Genomic DNA, 25,267 nt, shown 5'->3' with positions numbered 1-25,267 from the left:
CGGTGAACCCAAAGCCCTCAAGGCACGTGGGGCTGCCCTACCTGTCACACGATGAGGCCCAGCGCAAGAGGGTGATCAGCACGTCAGAGGGGTATTCCTCGGTCAGCTCCAGAAGGGCCTTGTCCAGCCTGTGCCCAGCAGCCTCATTGGCCGTGAGCCACTGGTGGATGGACCTCACCATGGCGGGCACCTGCAGAGGGCACGGGGAGACTTGGAGAGCTGCCAGAGCAGCAACTCCCCCTGAGAAGTGCTTCCCTTCCAACCGCATTGGGCCGGGCCTGAAAGGCCGAGGGAGCCCAGCAGAGCCGGCTCGAGGCGCCGCACCACTGCTGGGGCCATCGAGCCCTTGCCCCAGGCTGCTTACTTGCATTGGATTGGAGACACCCTTCTCCACAAGCAAATCCAGCATGGCAGCATCGATCTCGGCATCGAGGAACGGAAGGTTGGCCAAGACGCCTGTGCCCACACCGGCGGTCTCTTCCTGCCAAAGGCACGTGATGAATTCACAGAGGGTCGGCAGGAGAAGGGCAGCAAGAGAGGGAGAATCCATGGAGCGCTCCAAGCCTGGTGCTTGGCTGAGCAGTGCCAGCAGGCCCAGCCCAGGTGGGGATGGCCACAGGTACCTGCGCCGTTCTGCCCAACCGGCCACGGGTGGCTTCCTGTTCTTGTGTCCGGTCCTTGGCTGCATCTGGCAAAGAGCGAGCGCAGACAGAGCTGAGGGGCTGCGGGAGAGGCCAGAGAACACAGCCCAGCCCTGCACTGCCCAGGCAGGGAGAGCCTCGGGATGCCCCGGGGGATGGAGCGCGGCTGCCAGGTGCTCCAGCCCAGCTTCTGTCCTATCCATGGATATGTCCACAGGGATGGGATGGGATGGGATGGGATGGGATGGGATGGGATGGGATGGGATGGGATGGGATGGGATGGGATGGGATGGGATGGGATGGATGGGATGGGATGGGGCCAGGCTGGCTACAGGCACCAGCCCTGTGGCCCAGCTCTGACACTCACGCTCCTGCAGCAGCTGGAACTGCTCCAGTTCTTCAGGCTGCTGTGCTGAGGTAGCTCCAGCCTCTTCCTCCTCCACCCAGGCCAGCTTGGGCACGCTGGGGGGTCTCTGCTCCATGTCACTCTTTGCAGTTATGAGTGCTTGCTGAAGCAGGGAGGCCTCGGAAGAGCTGAAGATGAGCAAGTGCTGCAGTTGTGCCTTGAAGGCACCTGCAACAGAGGAGTCTCAGGAAGGCTACAGGACAGGAACTCCTGCAGTCTGTCCTCGAGGGCAACAGCAAGAGAGAAGTCTCAAAAGGGAAATAGGACTGCAAGTCCCGCAGTCTGTCCTCGAGGGCACCGGCCGCAGGGATGGCAGACGCTTGGGAAATGCTCCACGTCACCGAGTCCCGCAGCCTGGCCTCGAGGTCACCTGCACAGGGAACGCCTGGGAAAAGCTCCGGGTCAGCAAGGAACGAGTTGGCTGTGTGGGGGCTCCTCACAGCACTGCTCTGTCCCGTCCTGTCCCGTCGCGTGCACCGAGCACTGTGGCGTGGCCGTGGCACCACCAGCACCTACGTCACGACGTGTCAGAAAGGGTCACATTTGCACACTCTGTCCCTTTCCATCCCACGGTGACCACGGTGCACTGTGTCACAGAGAGCCCCAGGACACACCTCCATGTGCCCTGGGGACACCCCCACACTACCCAAACTGCCCCAGCTGGCAGGCAAGACCTTGCCCCAAGTGTTGAAGACACAGCCCAGCAGGAACTTTAGCAACGGCCCAAACAAGAAGCAGCTGCTCCTCTGCTCTGCCTGCTCAGGGCAGCAGAATGAGCCCCCACGGCTGCCACTGCAGCTGAGCAGGAAGGGCACCGGGGCCTTCCACAGGCCCTGCCACGGCCTCTTTGGGACCAGTCCCGGTGCTGGGTGGCCGGCACAATCGCGGGGACGTGACACAGACATGGGACGTGTTGCCCAGAGCACCAATGCTGCTCTGTCCCCTGGAGAGCACTGGCAGCAGCAGCTGTGGCAGAGTCCCTGAGGAGGGGGTGGGCATTCAGCTCCCTCCTGGGGGAACTGGTGGCAGCTCAGCTGGCCAAATTCTTGCCGTATCACCTTTATGTCCTGCTCCATGCTGGATTGTTCTGTGTTCATCTTGCCCACCTCCTCATGGAGACCCTAGCACAAACCCATGGCTTAGGAACCTTCATCCTGCCCTGTGGAGTCCATCACACAGCCAGGTCAGCAGGGATGGATCCAGCACCTCCTGCCTAAGCCAGGCTCCGTGCTGGATCATGGAATCCCATCGGAATGGCAAAGACCTGCTGCCACAGGTTCAAACAATGCCTGCGAAGGCAGGACAGTGACAAGCGCTGCTAAAGATGTGGGCAGACAATGAGTAGGGGGAGTCTGCTGGGGGAGCTCCTGCTGCTCCAGGATGGCCTGCAGGAGTTTTCACAGGACGGCAAAATTGATGCCAGCCTCGCCCTCAATAGCGGAATCCAACACCTGGTACAGGCTGACGCTGTCCATGGCTTCTGCTGGAGGTCTGTCCGTGCCTTTTTACTCTTTTGGTTTGTATCAATGAATGAATTGCCTGTCAGCTGAAGCTCTAGGAGTAATGATCTAAGACTAATTGCCAGGCATCTGATCTTTCATATAGCATTAAATAAACCCATAGTCATTAATTTGTATTTTTGGAGGCAAAAGATTTCAGGAGACTAATCCATTGAAGGATTGGTTTTGGAAAGACTTTTCTGCAACTGAAACCTAGATCTGATGGATTTGACATCAGCACTTAGGCTTCTGATTTAAAAGTATGAGTCAGTTCCATGGGTTCCCCTTGGGCTAAGCAGAGTCAGCTGCACACTCACCATGTGCACCAGTCCTGTTGTTTCTTTTGCAAAGTGCTCTTGTACCAAACGTGCTGCTGAATTTCTGCTTTAGGCTGGTTGAATCCTATGCTCCACTGAGTCTAAATGCACCAAATCACATGTCCCCAGGCTGGTTGTTATTTACCATCTTGTTTTCTCTGGTTTGTTGTGGAACTTGTGGTTCCCCTAAAGTCACCTCCTACCTCTTCCATTCTTCTAAACATGCATTCCTTTCAAAACATGAGGTCCATAAAAATGGAGCTGTTATGGTTTGACGCTGGCACAATGCCAGTGCCCCCATGAAAATACCTTCTCCCTGGTGTCTGCTGTGAGACGTGACCAGGAATAGAGCAAAGCAGGCTCCAGCTTAGGAATAGAAGGAAAAAAACTTTATTAACATACAATATATAAAAGAAACATACAGAACTCAGGATGAAAACCTTCCAAACATTCCTCCTCCCCCCAACCAAGTTCCCAATACATCACAGTAAGACAAAACCTTGGACTCTCAATTCATTTACCACCCCTCAGGTCAGCAACTCTCAATCCATCGCCACCCCTCAGATAATCAATTCTCAGTTCATCAAGAGGAGAGGAGTCCCTCTTGGCCATAGGCTTCCCCAGGAAACACCTTTGAAACTTCTTGCGTTTCCATGTCACACGTGGCACCGCCCGGAGAACATTTGCCATCTGTGACATCTTCCTTCCATGCCCAGTGCTCTCACCACTGCATATGGACCAGAGCTGCTTCTGGGGTTCCCCTTTTAGGGGTGCTTTGCCCAGTTCCACAAAGAGCAGTGTCTCTCACTTTCGGGACACCTGTCCCCCCCAGATTCACCCCCTGGGGCTGAGGGGTCTCGAGAACAGAGATCTTTTCCTCCGCTGAAGATTGAGGGCACCACCACCCTTCTCACCCGTTGTCTCTGTTCACACTGCTCCTTCACATAACATCACTGCACTCTCTTGGCTCTGAGCCATTGCTCCCCCTAAATGCAGTCTCTGTGTCACAGGAAAATGGTTCTGTCCATGGCTATACAAGAAAAGTCCAGCCAAAGGCCACTCATCATCTCCTCCCACCTAGGATTCTTCTCAACTTCTTCTGACATCTTTCACTTGCACAGATTTCCATCACACTTGCCCATTTCCTCCTATTTCATCTCTATCTCTCCTCATTTAACTCCAGGAGGATCAGCATTTGCAAGGTTTCCATCATCCAAGAAAAGGGTTAAAAATCTCAGGCTCTGCCTGTCCAGAACTCCCACGCTGGCCCTGCCCGGCACCTTCTCGCCACACCCCCCCTTCTCCTTCTCGCCGGCCGTGCTATCCAATTTCAAGGTGGCACAAACACAGGCACAGGCACAGACACCGGCTCTCTCTCTCTCTCTCTCTCCCTCTCTCTCTGGGGCTGCTGCCCGATCCCTCTCGGTGCTCCTCCACCCTTCCATCCTGCAGGGGCCTTCACCTCCCCTCTCTGTCCAAGGCCCGGCTCACCTCACCCGGCCGCATGGCTTCCCCTCCCGCACCGAGTCCGCAGCCGGGCAGGGCAGCTCTGAACCTTTCACCAACGGGAACCAAGAGAGCTTCCCCTGGGCGTTCTCTGCTTTTAACCCCCGTGTTCTCAGAGGCAAATCCACGTCCTCAGTGGCCACACCATGTGCCAAAATTCAAATCTGAGCTCCTATTGGTTTGACTACAGCATCTCAAAAAAACTCACTTCCTCTCAAACCACAACAGGGAGGAGGAATGTTTTTATTAACTTACAATATATAAAAGAAACACATAGAACTCAGAATGAAAACCTTCCAAAACATTCCTATTTTTTTATTTTATTCCTCGTTTTTTTTTTCTTTTATTCCTAAACGGGAGCCTGCTTTGCTGTATTTCTGGTCACATCTCACAGGGGACACTTGGGACAATGTATTTTCAGGGGCACAGGCATTGTGCCAGTGCCAAACCGTGACACCCGCTCCCCTTTAGGAACACAATTTTATTACAAGGGGTCAAAACAATTATTAACTACGATTAAAATTTTAAAAATACATAAATTTAAATTTTAAAAACATTGAATGATATTTTAATAAGTTATATAAATTTTAAATAATATTAAATTATTTTTTAATATTATTTAGAGATTCTTAACAAGGGCTGAGCTCGCCCTTCATGCTCACTGTGGGATGTGGGGAGGTGGCGATGCTGATGGAGCCGGGGGGGGCTGCAGCTCCGGGAGAGCAGGGAAACCGTGGGGATCTGGTGCTGCTGCTCTTCCTCCTCCTCCTCCTCCTCCCGCTCCCCCCGGGCCCAGCCCCCACCCTTTCTCCCCCTCCCTTTGCCCAAATCCGTCCCATCGCCGACCCCCAAACCCCTCCCCATCGCCCCCCAATAAACGGCCCCGGGGGCAACTGGGAAGCTTTATTGGGAGCACTGGGAGCAGGCACTGGGCGGGGGCAGAGCGCCAGCGGGGCTGGGGGGGACACGGGACCCCCCCAAAATCAGCGGAGCGGGGACGGAGCGGGGGGTCCCGGCCGGGCCCGAGCCCACGGGGAGGGGCTGCGGCCGCTGCCGGCTCAGGAGCTCTGTGGGCAGAGAAAAGGGGGTGACACCGGGCTGGGGGCCCCTGCGGGAGCGCACACGCTCCGCCACGGCCGGGACGCCACCCCCGGCACCCGCCCTGACCTTCTTGCGCACGTAGAAGCCGAGCCCCAGCGCCAGGAAGACGAAGCCCAAGACGAAGCCCCCGATGCCCGTCAGCATCTTGCTGCGGGCGACGTCCGGCGGCATCTCTGGGGGGTCCGCAGGGCTCAGCGCCCCCAAAACCTCTCACGGACACCCCCAGCCCCTCCCAGCGTCCTCCCTGTGGCCCCCAGCCCAGCCAGGAGCCCCTGAAACCTCCCCCCGATCCCTTTCTGTCCTGGCCAGGAGCCACCAAAGCCCCTCCCGCCCCTCTGAGGATCCCACAGCCCCCTCCCAGTTGCCCCCAGTGCCCCAGGAGCCCCAAAGCCTCTCGCAGTCCCTTGGCAGCCCCAGCAGGACTCAGCCAGAGCCCTCCCAGTCTGTGCCCAGCACAACCGAGCTCATGGCGAGCCCCGCTTTGCCATCGCCGATCTCCTTCCAGCCCCTCCGGGCTCACTGCGATCCCTCCCAGTCACACCCAGCGCCCCCAAACTCCCTCCCAGTCACACCCAGCGCCCCCAAACTCCCTCCCAGTCACACCCAGCACCCCCAAACTCCCTCCCAGTGCCCACCAGGATCCCCCAACCCCATCCCACCCTCCCCAGCATCCCCCAAACCCCTTCCCAGCCCTTGCCCAGCCCCCAGACCCTCTCCCAGTCCCAGCCCGGCTCTCTCCAGCTCCCTCCCAGTGGCTCCCAGCACAGCCCAGTGGCTCTGCCAGCGCCCCCAGTGGCTCCCCCGTACCCCAGTGCCGGCTCAGGGGCTGCTCCAGGCTGACGTGCTCCACCTGGCAGCTGTAGGTGAGCCCGCGCCGGGGCGGGGTTTCCAGCAGCACCAGCAGCTGGTAGGTCCAGTCCCCGTTGGGGACCACGTCGGTGGCCACCACGTGCTCCGAGAGCTCCTGCTGGCCCTGGAACCACCTCACCTGGATGGCAGCAGGGTAGAAATCTATCACGGAGCAGAGCAGGCGGCCGGGGCCGGGCTGGGAGCTCGAGGGGGGCACCAGCGAGATGGACACGCTGGGGGGCACTGGGGAAGAGAGAGAGAGAGAGAGAGCGGGGACACACTGGGATCAGCTGGGGGACACTGGGAGAGAGAGGGGAGGGCTGGGCTGGGCTGGAGAGGGACTGGGAGGGAATGGGAATGGACTGAGAATGGACGGGGAGGGTCTGGGAATGGATTAGGAGGGACTGGGAGGGACTAGGAATACACTGGGAGGGAATTGAGTGGCACTGAGAGAGGTTAGAAAGGATAGAGGGGCACTGGGAGTGAGGGTGGTGTTCTGGTAGTGAACTGAAACTGAAGTGGGAATAGACTGGTAATCGACTTGGAGAGGCTGGGTGGAACTGGGAAGGCCTGGGAGGGACTCGGAGTAACTGGAAATGGACTGGGAAATGGACTGAGAGAGACTGGGAATGGATTGGGATGGACTGGGAGGGACTGGGAGGGAGTGAGAATGGACTGGGAGGGATTTTATATGAACTGGGAGGGAGTGAGATAGACTGGGAATGGACTGAGAGGGACTTGGGTGGAACTGAGAGAGGTGTGAGGGGATGTGGGGCACTGGGAGAAAGGGTGGAGATCTGAGAGTGAACTGGGAATGAACTGGGAACATACTGGGAATTGACTGGGAGAAGCTGAGTGGTACTGGGAAGGAGTGGGAGGGACTGACAGGAACTGGAATGGACTGGGAGGGACTGGGATTTATGGGGTTTGCACAGAGAGATGGGAGGAAATGGGGGGAACTGGGAGAGAGGTGGAGGTCAGAGAGTGAACTGGGAAAAGAGTGGAAATGGACTGGGAGGGACTGGGGAGGAATTGGAGATGGCCTTGGAGGGACTAGGATGGCACTGGGAGGGATTTTGGTGGCACTGGTAGGAACTGGGAATGAAATGCGCGGCACTGGGAGGCCGAATCCAGCGCAGGGCACTCCGCGCTGCGGATCTGCCTGGCAACAGATGAGTCATTAAGGAGACGTGATCTGATTGGGCATTTCAGTAAGCTTTACGCGTCGCTGAAATGGACGCGCGGGGGGCACTGGGAAGGACTGGGATGGACTGGGAGGGACAAGAGGCCCCGGGGATGGGCACAAGGAGGGCTGAGGGCTCTGGGGCGATTCCGCATGGATATTTTGAGGGGCTCCCGGTCATTTGCAGGGCAGGGCTCGAGCGGGCACGTTCTGCTCCGCGCTCACCTCGGCGCTCTGTGAGGAACGGGGTAAAATTCTTGTACCAGCACCGGCAGAACCAATCCACCGCAGTCCGTCTGTCCTCCATGAATACGGCGTTGCTGTTCCAGCGCTTGGCCAACTTCTCCCCATAGGGGGTGAACCCCACAAAGTGCCCCACGTCGCTGTCGAACATTATGAACTGCTCCCGGTTGTAGATGGCCCTCTGGACGTACCTCACCTTCTCCGTGCCGTTCATGAAGTAACACTCGGACTTTGTCATCCTCTGGAACACCCCTGAGTGTCCATGACACCGGTCAGGGGTTGCCCACCCACCACCCTCCCTCAGCACCCCCAGAGCTCCGGGGCCCACCCCGACTCCCCACTCCGCACCCCCTGTGCCCCACGGCCGCCACGGGACCCTCCTGCCCGCGCTGCCGCTTCCTCTTTGCCGCCCTTCCTCCATTTCCCCTTTCATATCCTCTCTCCTCCCACCTCCGGCCGCTCCCAAATAATTTTTGGGGTCCTATTTCCCCATTTTCCCACAAATTCCCCAATCCCCGGCGCCCTCGGGCTCAGTTTTGGGGTCCCCCCCTCTCCTTTTCCCCCTTCCCGAACGGCTCCCACCCCTCCCTCCCCTTCCCCCATCCCTCAGCCCCTCCCGCTCTCCCTTTGGGTGGTCCCCTCCTCCTCCCCCTCCATTCCGGGCTCCCCCCTTCGCCCCCTTTTCCCCCTTCTCCCCCCCTGTCCCAGCGCCTCCCGCCCCCCGCTCACCCGAGAGCTCCGCGCCCGCAGCCGGGGGGGCTCCCAGCACCACCAGTGCCACCAGTAGGGCCCCAGCTGCCGCCCCTCGCCCCATGGCCGGGGCCGGGCAGGGAGCAGCAGCCCCAAAGCAGCCGCGCTGCGCTGGCAGCACCAGTCCGGAGCAGGGCGGGCTCGGCAGCGCCGCGCGCTCTCATTGGCTGCCGCCACTTTTGGGCAGCGATCGGCCACGGGCTCTGCCCGAAAACCGATGACGCAATACAACGCCCTGAGATCTCATTGGCTGCGCCGCCTCCTGCCTGCGCTGCCATTGGCTGAGGCCTTTCCGGGCCGCTGCAGCCCCGGGCTGGGGGTTTTTTGGGGAGGGGGAACCTTGGGGCGCTGGGCAGGTGGGAGCTCAGGTGAGCCCAGCAATGCGTGCCCAGGGGCGCGGGATCTCAGCGGTACCCGTGGCGAGCGGTGACGCCTGCCCGGTGCCAGGCACCCCCAGAGCCGCTCTGTCCCTGCCCCCGCAGCCGCACAGGGACAGAAAATGGAACCGAGGGTTCCTGGCTGGGGACAAGGACCGGGAGAGATCCCTCAGCAAATCCGGCACGGGCACAACAGAGCCGGCCTGGGCACACGGAGGGAATTTATTACCAACCAAATCACAGCAGCACAAGGAAAAGGGAAAGAAATCTCTCCAACACCTTCCCCCCACCCAACATGGATCAGCCAGAACAGGGGTCACCAGGGCTCTGCCCAACGGGGGTCACTGGGGATCATCCAGCACGGATCCTCCCACGGGGGATGGAGCTGCAGCAGCGCACGAAGCTCTTCCCACACTCGGGACACTCGCAGGGCCCCTGGTGTGGAAGTGCTGGTGAGTGACGATCTCTGAATGCCACCTGAAGCTCCTCTGACCTTCCAAGCACTCCTAGGGCCATTCCCCAGTGTGGATCTTGTGGTGCTTGCTCAGGTCGGAGGTCCCACTGAAGCTCTTCCCACATTCCCCACAAGCCCAGGGCCTCTCCCCAGTGTGGATGTTCAGGTGTTCCATCAGGGTAATGCTGTAGCTGAAACCCTTCCCACATTCCAAGCACTTGTGGGGCTTCTCCCTGCCATGAGGCTTCTCCACCAGCTCTGAGCTCGGGCTGGATCTCCGGCCGCCTTCCTGGCTCAGGGGGGCTCTTTCCTCCCCACACCTCCCTGGGCTGGGTTTGCAGCCCCTCCTTGTAAGGGATCTCTGGGCCTTTTCCTCCTCCTCCATCCGGCCACAGCTTGGGAATGACAAACCCTGGTTTGGGGGAAACCAAGGTGGGAGTGCCTTGGAGTAGAGGCTCCTCCTGGCCAGGTCCATCTCTAGAACTCAGCAGGACGCTGGTGTCCATGAAATCTCCACATATCAACATTCAGCCAGAAAAAACTCTCCCAGGAGTTTTCTATTGCTGATCTCTCCACTTTTGGGGTTCCAAAGGTGTCACAGACATCTTTCCTGAAAAATCCTTTCTTAGGATTTTTCCTTGTGAGAAGCTGCAGTTTCAGCAAACAAAAGTAAACAATGGTTATCTGCTGCTGTGGAAAGCAACAGGTAGACCCGTGATTGGTCTCCTGTGGATGTTTGGATTTCCTGACCACTCATGGCAGAGCTGGCTCTTGCTCTCTGTCTGAGACACAGATCTTTGTTCTTCATACTTTTCTATTCTTACCTTAGCTAGTTTCTGAAGAAAACTCTTCATTTCTATTTCATTTTAGTATAGTCTTAAAGTAACATATATCATAAAATAAAAAATCAAGCCTTCTGATCATGGAGTCAAAATTCTCATCTCTTCTTCATCCTGAAAACCCTTGTGACCACGGTCACAACTCTCCACGCTGCCCGGCCCGCACAGCCCAGCTCGGTGCCGGCCCTGGAGCAGAGCAGCTTCCAGCAAGCAAGAGGCAAACGCATCTTGCCAAGAGTTAAAACACACCAGAGAGGGAAGATGGCATTAATGTGTGCATAAAGGCCTTTGAATTCACAGCTCTCTGAGAGAGATTTGGGGCTCTCGGCTGGACAGAGATGATCCTGCTCTGTGCTGGGCTCAAAGGCAGGGAACACGCCCTGCCGCTGCTGCTTGGCGGGGTCTCCGCAGGCCCAGGCAGATGCCAAAGCTGCTCTCACAGTCTTCTCCCTTGCCAGGCCCCTCCGCCAAGTGCCAGGGGCCTCAAAGACGGAAAGGAGCGCAGGGAGCCAAAGGGAGACGGCTCACTACCTCACCGGGGGCGCCTGGGGAAGCACTTTGCTTGAGAAGCAAGCCCCTCTCTTCCAAAGGCATTTCTCCAAATGCCTGCATTTCCCAGGGAACACCAACACACACTTAAGGTTTTGGAAAAGGTTTTGGAAAAATCCAAACTCTTTATTAAGGGAAAGCAAAGCAAAGGGGTGAGCTGGGAGACAAAAAAAGCGGATGGGCAGGGTCTGAGAGCTGGAGGGAGGGAGCTGCCAACAGGGAGAGAGATGGCAGGAGCTCCTGGAGCTTCCCACAGGCTCAGCTCTGAGCAGCTAGAGCTGTGCCTGGAGCTGCAGCTGGTGCATCCTGCTCTGCAGCTGCTCCCATCTGCAACGGGAGCTGGAGATGGCCGAGGGATGCCGGTACATCTGATCCAGCAGACGCAAGAAGTCCTGCAGATCTTCTTTGGAAGGTCAGCTGAATGAGTACGCTGATGCAGGATGGGCTGTCATCTTCTCTCAGGGCTTGAAGAGCTGAAGAGAGAGGAACAGAGCCACGGTCAGAGGCCAGATTGAGGGAATCCAAGGAAAGCCTCCTGCCAGGCCCATCCCAGCCGGCTCTTGCCAGGGCTTCGGCCGGAAGGTGTTGGTCACGGATCGCCCACGTTTCGCTGGCAGCTCTCTGGGCTGTGCCCCCGCCGCCCCTCGCCCGCACAGGGAGCAGAGCCCTCCGCAGCCCGGGCACGGGTTGTAGCTCCGGGGCCGGGATGTGCAGCTGCCCCCGGCGATGCTCGCTGCCCCGCGGCTGCCCTGACTCACCCTCGCTGATGACCTGGAGCTCCTCCTTCTGCCCCGTGACGAGCACTCCGGCCAGCCCTGGCAAGACAGAGCCCGTGTCGGTGCCGGGCGGCACAGCTGCCCGGCACGGGCGCTGCCAGCCCTGCGGCCGCACGCCCTCCTGGCCGGGCAGGGCTCCCGATTGGAATTAATGATAATGTGAATTATGTGTATGTACACAAAGTTCTAGAACAGAATAATAAATATTGACTGTCAATCCGTGTACTTTCAGAGAAAAAATAATATTATTTATACACATATGTACACTTAGAAATAGTTTTTACTTTTAACTGCCTGGATAACATCTTCCTGCTCCATTTGAAGGCCAAATAAGAGCTTTGATCGCAACAGTTCCTTTGGTAAAAATATGCGAGCTTCTGTAGCAGCATGAATCCAAAAAACACCAAAAAGAATATACAAAATTCTTTCACCTGAAAATAAGTGATATCTAAATCCTACAATCTGCAAGTTTCCTGCTCACTGTGAAATGACAGCAACAGTTCTGAGGGAGGAAAAACAGTCTTTGGCACAACACACAAGTTTTCTGATAGCCCCAGTCTAACTCAGAAGTCTTTGGAGAATTGGTTGGAAGATCAAACAGTATTTCTCAAAAATTTCCCAGGACATTTAATCTGCTTCAAATCTTTTTTTCTTGAGGAGACATCAACAGGATTTATTCTCAAAAATTATTTGGATGCTAAAGACTTTTGCAAGCTGTCACATTTTGATTATTTGACTTGGAGATGAACTGAGCTGAAATCCACCACGACTAAGGAGAATACAAGTCTGTGCATCACCCCAGGAAAAGGGCAAGGAATGAATTGTTCAAGTGATCCCCTAATGCATCCAGTCTTGTAATACTGAATTTATTACCTGGTCTTGAAACAGACCTTCTCACTCTTGCATACCTCACCAGCTCCTGGGGCAGCAGGAAGACGTTACAGCTCTTGCTCTTTCTCTACTTTGTCTCAAGGGGAAGCCAATTCAAAGTGAATCATCTCCTTTATATCCAAAGCAGTCAAAGCAGAAAGAATAACCCCTCTTAATCCATCACTCAGCCATCGATAGAATGACACAGCCCCTACCTTCATCTCTGCAACCCAAATAAGTGAGAAGCAGAAGGTGAATTCTGCTATGAACAGGTGAGGGAGGAACTGTCAAATAAAATGTATCTGCATGGGAGGATGTATTGTATTTGAAAGTGCCCTTTTTAGAGAAGGAAAACAAAGACCTTTGGCCAAAACAAAAAATGTATTCACCCTGCTCATACAGCATTTTTCCATAATCAACATTGAATCCTGTACAATGGTTTCAATTGATAAGAATACCTTAAAAATAAGGGAAATAGTGACAGGAGAGAATCCCTACTCACAGTTCCATAGAAGATCAGTAAGGTCATACTCGGCAGGATGGAAATGCAGAGAAATAATCTAGAAACCTTTGCTAACAACAGAAGTGGGGCTAGCCCGCTTCAACCCTCTGTTCAGAAGAAAAAGAAGGAAAAAAAGAAGAAAAAAAAATCAAACCCCTACATATTTTGGAAAAGAGAAGCAAGTGATTCCTGGCTTGGTTCCTCACACTGCTCTTTGCATCAGAGCACTTTGAGGAAGACATTTTTAGTTCATCTGCCAAACAAGGCAACAAAAACATATTGTCAGTGTTGGTCAAAAATTCTGGGAAGTGTAATATGTTTCTAAAACATGTAATTCTCAGGCTCTGGAAGATATATACTGTTTTGAAATAATAAGACAGTATTTTCCTTGAAAATCATCCTTTTCTTCTCAGCTTCCTTAATGTTTTTCTTTTTAAGCAGGAAATAAGGAAAAGTGAGAGAAAAAATATTTTGAAAATTTATTTTCACCCCAGCCAATATCGCCCCACTTTGAAAAACACATCAGAGTATTTTACAAGGGGATAACATCATTAGTTTTCTTTAGTCAGTATTCTCCCACTTCATATGCCATTTTATGCCTACACTGGCCAACTGTTACAGAAGCTGGAATTGATTTTGATTTGTGCAGTGAGTTTTCCAAGCTAGAATTAAAATGTTTTTTCAATGGAGGAGATAAATCCCTGTGAAATAAAAAATACACAGTGGATTTTGAGAAACATAGGAATGACCTTTGGTAAAGGTTTCCAGATGTACACAAATTTGAGAATATTACACACACACACCCCCAAAATATACAAGTAACAACAGAAACTCAACTGAGCCAGTGACCGAACAAAAAGTTCTTTTCCCATTTAAATGTGACTGGAAATAATTGATGTAGGAAAATCCAGCATAGCTTCATTTGACAATTAAATGCTAGGAAAAAAAATTTCATTGCAAAGTCTCAGTTCAAGGAGACAATGTTCTCCTTTAGAGACACCCACTAGGAGAATAGATTCAAATACCTTCTCTTGACCTGTAGAAAATATCCAATCTGTCTATAACAATTAACTGCACCATTGCAGAAGACATAAACTTGTAGATGGTGGCAACTCCCATGATTATGTATCTGTTGGGGATCTAAACAGAAAATTTTGTATTAAATTTTTTTGTGGGCAGAGGGGAGCACAACTGAGATTTAAGAGGCTGTCATATAAGGAAAGAAAGAAAAAGCCATTTGTTATAAAGATAGTCCTCATAAAATGAGAACACTTAGTTGCTGTGAAGTGGCAAAAAGAAACCCCAACCCAAAACACAACATTAATTTGCAAAAAGTTGTAATTGTAATCTTGAGTGTAAACTACCACCTGCTCAAATCTGAGAGCTTGAGGTGGCAAGAGAAGTCCCCACTAATGCACAAGGGCAGGAATGCACCATTGCTCTAGAGTGTGTTTCAGCATCAGAAAATAATGAGAGTATCGGGGAAATTAGTTAAGTGCTGCAGCTTGCTCCATACAGGAAAATTTCAGAGACCTCCATGGCATGAAGTGTGAAGCCCTGGCAAAATGCAGGGAGCTCCTGACCACTTTGGGGCAGCCCCTTCAGCAGTAACACAAGCACTGGCTTTCCTTCCCACACCCCTCAAGCTGCAGAGCCCGTGAGTGCCCCGGGTGTCTGACACAGGGAACCGAGTCACAGCCGCAGCCGTGTCACTGCACCTCACACACAGACACGCCACCAAAGGCAGCTGCACTGACATCTCAAGCATGATCTGAAACATGCACTGTTAAGCAGGATAAAAATACTGCTGCAAAATAATGGACTCCTGCTGTTCCTTAAAGAGCGGAAGCCTTTATGTTCAAAGCAAAAAGCACTGATCCCATAAAAGAGCTTTTGTTCCCAGAACTTGATGGGGGTTCATGCTTAACAAACAGTGTAGCAAGTTGCACATTTATACAGACTTTTCCAAACCACAGAATCATGGAATATCCTGAGTTGCAAGGATTGTCCAGTCCAGCTCAGGGCCCTGCTCAGCACCATCCCCAAGAACCATAACATGAGAGTTTTGTCCAAATGGCTTCTTGAATTCTGCCAGGCTTGGTGCTGCACCCACTTCTCTGTGCCTGTTCCAGTGCCCAGCCACCCTCTGGTCAAGAACCTTTTTCTAGGATCCAAGCCAAACCTCCCCTGACACAACTTCAGGCCATTCCCTTGGTCCTGTCACTGATCACCTAACCTGGCTGAGGGAGTTCTTCTTTCAGATTTTAGGTACATGCAACCTTAGTGATTTTTAAAGAACTTCTTCATGTCTAGACTCTAAAATTTGTATGAAGAGTGACCTGGCATTTGTATGAAGTGTGATCATCTGGAAACCTTTCAGACTGAGGCAGAGCTTACTTTTTACTTATTTTTTCTAAGAGGATTGTCACTCATTTTCATTCCACATCCAATGGGAATATCCAAAATCTCTGTATTTTCCATGAAGCCAGTCTGTATTTTCAGTCCACTTCTAATCCAATTCTGAATTTCATTCACATCCAACATAACATAATAATTTCTTTTTTTTTCACCCTTATCAAACCAGACAAGTAAAAGCTATTTACATCAGTAGACAACATACTCATCTCTGTTCAGCTAAAATATGTAGCACTGTTGTCTTTCCACTAAATAGACATGGTCCATTTTGCTGTAACATTAAAGGAATATTCTTTCCACTGGAAGGAAACTGCTGAAAATTGGCCCAGTGTATTTCCTTGAGGTATCTGTTAAGCTAATTACTGCTTAAGCTTACAGTCCTGTATTTTTTCCCCCACTTTGAGGGATGCTGGGGAAAAAAGTGCTAAAGAAAAGTTCTTGTTTATTTGTTTTAACATAATGATGGTTGTGACAAACGCTTTATTGTTTGATTATTTTCTGGCTGAACTAGCCACAGAATTAGGATTGCTAAATTTTAATTTCTCAACAGCTTATAGCTGAATGCAAATTTTAATTGGCTGCTTGGTGTTTTGGAGCAATAGATTAATCTTTGTGAATCATCTTAACTGACCTGTTTTAGCGATCCAAGTAATTTACTTACATAATTTATTTCTTTGTATTTGAAGGAAAAGTCCATATAAATGTCTTTGTGTGAAAATTCCGTGTAGCACAATAATTGCAGGCAAACTTCTGCCTTCAGAAATTGATCTTCTAGAAGATTTGGGATCACAAGAGAATACTTTTAAAAAGTCTTTATTTCTTCCCTCTTCAATAAAATTGACTTTTACTTAAAGCACAGTGTTTAAAAGATTACAAGCTAACTATCAAACACAAGAAGAATCTAAAGACGCATAAAGGCTGAGGCTGGGGTTCAGTCCTGCTCTCCCTTGTTTCTGTGCCCATTTTCCCAGGGACACTGTCTGTACAGGAGTCACCTCAGAGTCCACAGCACAGCCCCAGAGCCCTGGGCTGAGCCTGGCCCAAACACTGAGCTCAGACCAGCAAAGCTCTGCTAAGCCCTTAACCTGGGCTCCCGGGCGCACAATCAGTGCTGCAAGGAGGAGCAGCCCCAGGGAGAATCATCCTCTGCCTCTGATCCCCTCACCAGCCCTCCCCATCTCAGGGGCCAGGAAAAGCTCGTGGTCTCAAATGTCAGGAATACTCAGCTGGGTATTTTATTGGCATATATTAACCTCCTTTACATTTCTGCATCCCACCTGAGGAACCAGTTTTCCAGATGTTCTAATCACAGAATATTAAAATCTGAGAGAATCCAAACAAAGATTTCCAAAGCTGAAGATTCTAGTCAGAATCCCCATTAATTTAAATTGCTAATCTATTTCAAATACTAAAATCTAAACCTTTTTAGCTGGCTCCCAGTCCTCGAGTCTATTTGTACAGTAAGCAACTAGTTTCCATTATTTTCTCAGTAATGTTTATTACTAAGTTTTCTGCACTACTTTTAAGACTCAACTATCATAGAGGTAAGTGAAAAACAGAGCCTGTGAAAAGCAAAACAACCCACAATCCTTGGCAGGTAAAGGTGAGTAAAGAAAAGTTCTCAGATTGTATCAGAGCAGATTTTCCAAGTGCCCAGCAAACATCAGCTTGCAGCATTTGCAAATGCCACATCTGGTCACCTCTTTCTAGGCCTAATTGGGAGTCACTTGGGATACTGAAATGTGGCTATTAAAATGTTTTTGAAGTTTGTTCTGTGTTTCTGCTTAAAAACAGCTGCGTCTGCTTGCAAAGTCAGCATTTGCCTATTGTTGAGTGTCTGGAAAGCCACTCGTTCCAGTTCATCTTGAAGGGTTCTAGAGACAAATCCTATGGGAATGCTGTGACTGCACATTCTGCCAGTGTTTAGGAGGCACGAGGCTGTCACTTCACTTTATACCACATCTAATCAATGCTCAGACAGGAATTAAAATGGTTATAATTTGCTATTAAAAAGACATGGGTGGATAGATGATTTTGATCTTAGAGTCTTAGTCCTGGCAAGGAATGCCATTAAAACCATCCTGCTTTGGAATTCCAAACTATATGTATATTTTTTTTTAAAATGACAACAATCTCCCTCTTTTACTCCCTGCCCAATCAGACAAGAACCAGCCCTGTCACACTCCAGAGATAAAGTCCGGTTTCTTAAAAAAACCTTGCAGCTATGGAAGCAAAATTTGTGGGGTAGTTTCATTTAAACAAGTTTCAAACCACTCGTGAAATGCAAATGCACAGCACTACAGTGGGCAATGCTAAAATATTGACTGATCCTTCTTCCCTAAAAATACCAGAAAGTAACTGCGGCATCCTTTCCTACAGGCAGATACGAGGGAATTGCTGGAGTGCAGACAGCCCATCAGAGCCCCTCTGGCTTCTTTAGTGCAATGGCTTCAGCCCACAGCAGCAGGGTCACTGCACCCAGTCCAGCTGGGGGATTTGGCAGCAGCCAAGCCAAGGTGAAGCACAGATAGCCCAAAGCAATTGTTTTCAGTCTCAGCTGCGTAGCACTCTTGAATGTTTTCAAGCCCATTCAACAAGAACTTCCTCTGATCATCTCCCTGTTCTTCAGTGAAATCTGCCTTTTGATCCAGCTGAGCTCAGTGGAGCATTGGAGATATGGGGTAGAGGGAGAGAAGGAAGGACCAGAGAGGGAACTAGTGAATAAATCTATGAGATAATTCCTTGTGAAATGCTCTATATTTGACTCTTCTCATCCCTCCTACTTCCTTCAGCTTCTACAACCAGAATTCAGTTAAGCCTTGTGGAAAAATTATTAACTTTTTAGATTTAAGATTTTCCAATGTCAAGCACAGGATATGAAAGTAATTGGTGCTCATAAAAGAACACCTAGACAAAAACTTGTATTGCTAGAATAAAACACACTTTCAAATTCTATCAGTTCTTTTTATGGAAATGTTACGCATGGAATTGTTGTATAAAACAATCTATTCTTTTTAATCTCCAACCTCTAAACTTGCAATTTCATTTTCATATTTAGAGACTCAAGGGACATTCTGTTTTACATGTAGTCCATAAATTGTTTGAGGCATGGGCAATTTCTTTTGGTCTTCTTGTACTGCAGTCAGCTGTACAAGGTTCAGAGCTACAGCTTTTACAAACACCATGACAAAATAACAGAGCAGTGAACGTCTTGCTTGAGAGTTAACAAATCCAGTCAGAAGTCAGACCAAGCAGGCAATTAGGAAAAGTTTCTAAGGGCACCCATCTCCCTGCCCTGGCAGTAACAGGGAACCCTGCATAAAAAGCAGCTTGCAAATCTACAAAGTATAAAGGAGCTGTGAATATTTCCTTTGACTAATCCTGTGATATGATGGCAGCATTTGCTCATTTGAGTATAACATGGCACTTCAGATCTGCACCCCTAAGCAGAGCAGGAGGTTGGCATGGCAGTCTCACCCAGCAAACATCTGCATAACTAAAGAGACACAGCTCATCACTGCACAGATCACTGCTTGGAAACAAAAATCTGACTTTTCTGCTCAGTCCATGCTATTTTCTAAACAACACTGATGAGTGAATTAAACATCAAAGTAATGAAATATCCACTGATAATGCTAAATAATGTCCAAATTCAGCAACATGCTCTAGCCAACTGCATCGAGTGTGCAGTTCCTGAAAGAAGTTTTAATAAATATTGTGGGCTTTCTCCAAAGAAATTTTTTCGATCATAGTGGTATGACCATGTTTCCAGAGCAATTTATGACCACAGTCTTTAGGTTATCACTTCCACTCATCCTGTCATTGCACCTCAGCCTCCAGTGCAGAATTGTACCTGTAAGCCTTCACAGGCTGTTCAATCCGTGTGACAAGGGCTGGGAGGCTGTCAAGAGCTGCCAAGGGTTTTACCCTTTCACACACGTGGCAGCAAGGGACAGGTTTCTCCTGAATCTGAGGAAAGCCTGAGCGGAAGAACCCGCAGCAGCATAAAAGAAGCTGAGACAGCTCCAGAGGCTCAGTCAAAGCAGGCAGCATGCTGCATGCAGCAACATTGAAAAGGCTTTTGAGAAATAGCTGCAGTTTCAGCTACCACATCAACTGAATAGCCCCCTACACAGCCCTAAAACACATGAAATAAAATACTTTTCTTACAGTGTGCCAGGAAAAGAACTAAAACAACTATCAGAATGAGGGTTCGCCTTCCTTAGCAATTGATTTTGTAGCATCAATACTTTTCTGACACAAACCTCCTCCCTGCCTACTTTTGAAGTGCTTTAGTTTGTGCTTTGCCTGACCCCAGCTGGATCTTCCTCAGGGAAACCCCCATGGAAGCTGCACACCAGCAAACCCAACAGTCAGGCAAAGACTATGACTGCAGTATCCCCTGTCCTAGTTTGCACAATCAGACTTTGAAATAAGATTACCAGCCTAGCCCTAGGTGGCACAAATGATCACTAGGGATGACAGGTCCTTGAACTGTACTGCTTTGCTCTACCACAGCTCTTGTGCTCATGGATTGATATTGCAGACAGACCCTTGGGATGCTACAGGAAAACACAACAATGATTTGATGCTGCAGAAATTTACTCCTGAGGGCTACTCTCAGACCTGTGTCTGCAGCACATCCTTCCAGTATTGTCCTGCTATTCTGATCTCCTGCACTGACATTTCTGTTAAGCCTTTTAATGTTGAACTTATGTTTCTGGGTCAAAGCTTTTGACTTTTTCTGTCAAGCTAGAGAGTAAAGATAAGCATACTAAGATTTTAAAAATACATCTTAACTGAAGATGTGAAAATCTACATTACAAACCCATCTTGTGCTTCCACCAAGTGGCCCCAGGACGTTCTGCATACTGGAACTGATATCCAGAGAAACAGATCTTAGAGACAAATGTCTAAATGCAAGAGCTTCTGGAGGAAGTAATGATTTGGCTTCAGATTAGGGCAGATGGAGTCATAAAATGCATCTCTTTAGTCAGTCTCTTTGATAAGCTTGTTTTTTATCCTCAGAATAAAGTCTGATTCTTAAAAATTTTTAAATTTATTTTTTAATTTTTAATTTACTTTTATTTTTATTTTAAATTTTTAATTATTTTTATTTTATTTTTATTTTTTAAATTTTTATTTTATTATTTTTATTTATTTATTTTTATTTTATTTGTATTTATTTTTATTTTATTTTTATTTATTTTTAGTTTTTATTCTTTTTATATTTTTTAATTCTTTTATATTTTAATTTTATTTTTATTCTTTTTTTTTTTAATTTTTTAGGGTTTTTTTTTTTTAGGTATTTATGTACCTATGTTTCTGCAGCACCTGTGACTGATAATCAAAGACTAGACCCCTCCCTTGCACTATCTGATGCAAACACCCAATACCAGAGTGTGTTCTTGTCCCCCTGCAAACTAAATGTCAGACAGCAGGTGGGAAATACAGTGGAAAATACATGTGCACCACAGAAAGGCTTCCTTAAGGCACAGAAAACATGTCTGCTAATCATTTTCTGAGCAGCATGCAGCTTCTTGGGACAAAATTAGATTGCTCCTTCTTAAGACGCAAGGAGGTGGCTCTTTCCTGCAAAACCATTGTTCACCTTTCCTGAGGATAACCCCCTGGTGTGGAGAGCTTTGTGGATAATTGGCTAGCTGAGAAAGGCCACTTTGATACGATACCGTTGGATAAGGTTAAGCGAAGCAAGCTGGGGATTAAGTAGTCAGTGTCCAATCACAGAGAAGAGTCATGGTGACCTTGCTGCAACATGAAGATGGGGGAGAAAATCTTTTGCCAGAAAAATGAAGATAGCCTTGGTAGAATAGCCACAGGGATGTAAACACAGAAAGAAAATAATCATTAGAGCATAGAAGTAGGTGTGGTTGATTCATTTTTGTTTTAAGCAATAATGAGCTCAGCTTTGTAATATGTATAAGCTTCATTAACACCGATATAAATATGTGTGAGCTATCAATAAACTTTGGGATTTGTTGTTCACACCTATTGTGTGCTGCAATTCTTCCGCCGACCCAACCAATGGTGACCCCGACGTGATAGCCGGTAGCCACGGTGGATCGGTGTAAGGAGTTCGGGTCCTGTCGCCGCAAGGATGGCGAAAGCACTGCTGAAAAAGGGAAGGTGCCGCGCCCTGGGTGACCTCAACGGAGAGCCCGGCCGATACGTGCTGCCGAGACCTTGAAGGGCTGCAAAAAGCGCGCTGTTATTTTTAACATGGATAAAGAAAGGCAAGCAGCATATGATTTATTTACTGGCTTTTTACAAAAGCGTCAGGTTAAGGGTATAGATTTGCAGAAAGAGCTTCCTGGGTTGTTGGCTATTGGGTATGAACAGGGACTTTTTGAAAATCCTCACACAGTACATGAGTTAAGAGAGTGGCGTAAATTTGGGGATAAGTTGTGGCAGGCAGTCATAGATGATGATAAAACTGCAGAAAAGTTGGGAAAGTTGTGGCGAGTTGTGCATGATGAGTTGTTGAAATATCAGGCAGAGGAAAAGGCTGCTCAGCAAGCTAGTGTGGCGCATGAAAAGAACAAGAGTTATGGGGACTGGTTTAGTTCCCTGTTACCCCCTGTCATGTCCACAGTCAATCTGCCACCAGCATCGGCTTCTGCTTTAAGCAGCAGCTCCCCGCCAGCATCAGCTCCTGCTTCAGGCAGCAGCTCCCCCCCGGTGTGTTCCGCAGCGCCTGCGCCTGTGTCAAACCCTACATCTCCTCCTAGTAATGCGCTGATCCCTGGGTCAGAAAATGACCTAGCGGGTGTTGCCGTTACGGCGTGGCGACCTGGTTCGGAGGGGTCCGGCACGGTGACCCAAGGCCCAGGGTCGCTCGGTCCAATGCTACATACACCAATGTGGTGGACAGCAAAATGGCGTTTATTGAGGGGTCTTAGGGGGCATTTATGGCTTGGGCAGTCTGTGTCATTTCCCTCTGCTCGCGTCCGGCCGGGTGGGTACAGAGCAAAGGTCAGACTGCAGGATGAGGGGGGCCTCCTTATCTACCCGTACAGCCCGAGATCTTCCGCACGCAGATCCCTGGCTCTCCACATTTCCCCCCCCCTTCATGATTAGTAAAAGTCTTATAAAATTATAAAATGTAAAGGTTACAATATTTCATGCGTTAGTAGAGTTAGTGTAAAATCGTAAGTGTGTTAGTAGGTGGCACGCCTTAAAGTAATTGTCGGCGCTCGAGAAACAAAATGTTAGCTGTTTCCAGGCGCCTTTTAACAAATAGCACCAGTTTGTTTAATATGCAAGGCCCGAAGATTAGGGTTAGTAAGATTATAGTGACTGGGCCTATTAGGGTAGAAATCAGGGTGGTGAGCCATGGAGACCGGTTGAACCACGACTCGAACCAGCCCTGTTGAGCTTCTCTATCTGCTTTCCTTAGGTTTAGCCGATTTCTCAATTCGGCCATGGAGTCTCTGACGACTCCGGTGTGGTCTGCATAAAAGCAGCATTCCTCTCTCAAGGCAGCACACAGGCCCCCTTGCTGCATGAATAAGAGGTCCAGTCCTCTCCTGTTTTGGAGGACAACCTCTGAGAGTGAGGAAAGGGATTTTTCCAGGGAGGAGATGGATTTCTCGATCCTTTGCAAGTCTTCGTCGACTGTCATCTGCAGTTGTGCCAGTCCCTGATGTTGTGTTGCAAGGGCCGAGATGCCTGTGGCAGCGCCGGTAGCTCCTAGACCGAGGAGCATTGCGATGGTGACACCTGTTATCACCTCTCGTTTGTAGAGCCGGTTGGGTTCCTCGAACAAGCGGTACACCTCTTCTTCCTGGCGATACAGGACTCTAGGGACAATTAGAACTTGGACACAAAAGTCAGTAGAATGGTCGAATTTGTCAAGGAGTACACATGGGCTTACCCCGGATCCGTGACAGACCCACATTCCCGATGCAGCTGGGATCACCCACTGGAACTTCCCTCCCTTAAGTTTGACGAATTCCTTGCAGACGTTGCCCATCTGCTTTGCCAAGGTTGCATTGCCAAAGCATTTGCCCTGGCCCGTAACCTGACTTAGGGTGATACCTCTCCGGGGGGTGTCCCATCTGCATTGGCGTGGATTGTTTGACTTAGAGAAGATGAATGGGAGATCGAAGGCAACACCTTCGTAAAAAGGGGGTTGTGCATCATAGCATAACCAGCATGATTCTGTGAAGTTCGGGTTGGATTGGTTTAACGATAAGAAGGTAGCATTTAACACGCTTAAGAATGGACTGGAGAGGGTTGGTTTGGTTAAGAGATCGGATGGGGAAGCTAGTTTCGACCTCTGTGTTTCGCTGCTAGAACTACCGTTAGCCGCGATCTCTTCCCTGGGTCTACTCATTACTAGAACCGGATTGGGTCCGACTGATTGGGATATTGAGGCTGGGAGTCTGATAATTTGTATGTTCGCCCAGATGCTGCGGCTAGGGAGATGAGCATACGCTGTCCACACTTTACCTGTGGCCCAGGCTTCATGGGTCGGCTGCAGGATTGTCATTATATAACCTGTGCAAGTGTGCTGTTTCAAGCCTCCGGGCATAAGCGCATACCCATCTCCGTCATATTTTGGTTCGATACAGCCGTGTGGAGTGTACTTAATTTGCAGGAACTTATCAGGCTGTTGAGGCGTCCATCTATTGCTTATCACAATAGTTTCACACCCCCAATATCCACAATATCCATGCCCTGGGTAATTACAATAACTTTTTCCTGGGTTGGAAGCAGGGCACCAGTACATCCCAAATACTGTTGTCTCCTGAAATCTGGGGTGCCCTGTATGCATGGGAAAAATGTCTTTTAACCTGAACTCGAAAGATGGGATGTCAGCTGTAACAATTTCTTTGATGACCCCCTCACCTGAGAGATGGCGTAGAACCCACCTGAATGGCTGGTGAGGGTAATGTTTTGTGTCTGCTTGTCCTCCGCCTACTAACTCTAGAAACAAGATTACACAGAGATACCGGTGCTGCTTTAATTTTGATGGCGCGAGCTTCTCAGGTGATGTCGGGTTGCTCGTTGGCCTCTCTCTCTTTCCCAGTAGTGGGGCATATGAGTTTCGGGGACGTCCAATGATCCAGTCCTGCGAACAAAGTCTCACAATTCTCATGAGTTTCCCTATGAAGGTCTGGTTTGATAGATTTGAGTGGACACCATTTAACATCCCCGTCTTTTCTAACGGCCGCATATCCCCACCCCGTGAGCACTAATCTCCAACCCTGTTCCCACTCCCCTAGTTCATTTTTGATCACCACCCGTGGGCCTTCCTCTAGTGCCCGAGTGGCCCAGTGTCTCTGAGCTGGACTGTTTGTTTCGTCCCCCCTAGGGAATTGATTTAACGCTAGCAGCGCAGTTGCCAGCATGCGCGCCTGGTCACCCGGGGGAATGGCATTGGTGAAGCCTTCTGCCTTTGCTAGCACTTCCAGCTTAGTTTTCAGAGTCTGGTTTGCTCTTTCGACGATGGCTTGCCCGGTGCTGTTGTATGGGATGCCATGCACCAAGGCGATGTTCCATTTCGAGGCAAATGCTTGGACTACCTTTGAGATGAAGTTTGGGCCGTTATCTGTTTTGATCTGTTTTGGAACTCCAAGCCATGCCATGGCTGTTAGCCAATGTTGGATGGTCGCTTTGGAATCGGTCTTGAGATGCTGTGTGGCCACAATCATGCCGCTGTACGTATCTACGGTAACTGCGAGCCACATTCGGGGTTTCAACAGCTGACATTGTGTAAAGTCTGTTTGCCATATTTCTGAGGCTTTGAGGCCTCTGGGGTTGACGCCACTCGACCACAGTGGCGACTTCTGGCAGTGGGGGCACGTAGCGACGACGTGCTTTGCGTCCACAGTAGAAATCCCGCACCTTTTCACAAGCGCTTTAGCTCCGATGTGAAGGGATTCGTGCAACTGACGAGCTTCCTTCAGTGTCCATACGCCCTTTGGGGCAGCGTCAGCCTTGTCGTTGCCTATTTGGTAGAATCCT

The 25,267-nt window shown here is 50.0% G+C and overlaps 1 protein-coding gene and 1 pseudogene across 1 annotated transcript; both read right to left on the bottom strand.

Moving 5' to 3' along the window:
• LOC136570611 (uncharacterized) overlaps positions 1–25,267 on the bottom strand; it is a 708,931-nt pseudogene that overhangs the window by 439,009 nt on the left and 244,655 nt on the right.
• LOC136570569 (SLA class II histocompatibility antigen, DQ haplotype C beta chain-like) lies at positions 38–8,615 on the bottom strand. Its single transcript, XM_066571036.1, has 8 exons — positions 8,475–8,615; positions 7,728–7,997; positions 6,278–6,562; positions 5,398–5,643; positions 1,009–1,215; positions 624–688; positions 365–481; positions 38–190 (listed from the first exon to the last, which is right to left on the bottom strand). The coding sequence occupies exons 1-8, from the start codon at positions 8,557–8,559 to the stop codon at positions 38–40; spliced, it is 1,428 nt and encodes a 475-aa protein (XP_066427133.1). The 5' UTR covers positions 8,560–8,615.

This window comes from Molothrus aeneus, unplaced genomic scaffold (assembly GCF_037042795.1).
Source record: "Molothrus aeneus isolate 106 unplaced genomic scaffold, BPBGC_Maene_1.0 scaffold_35, whole genome shotgun sequence".
In the NCBI taxonomy this organism is placed as follows: Eukaryota; Metazoa; Chordata; class Aves; order Passeriformes; family Icteridae; genus Molothrus; species Molothrus aeneus.
Note: the sequence above shows the minus strand (reverse complement) of the source record. Positions and strands in the feature narration are given on the sequence as shown.

What these genes read in the sequence shown, in the direction of transcription:
- LOC136570569 (XM_066571036.1), bottom strand. Translation starts at nt 8,559, where the DNA reads ATGGGGCGAGGGGCGGCAGCTGGGGCCCTACTGGTGGCACTGGTGGTG. An exon ending in GCCCCTGAGCCGGCACTGGG is followed by an intron (nt 5,644 to 6,277) that starts GTACGGGGGAGC and finishes CGGACCCCCCAG; the next exon opens with AGATGCCGCCGGACGTCGCC. An exon ending in GTTCCAGCTGCTGCAGGAGC is followed by an intron (nt 689 to 1,008) that starts GTGAGTGTCAGA and finishes GCTCTTTGCCAG; the next exon opens with ATGCAGCCAAGGACCGGACA.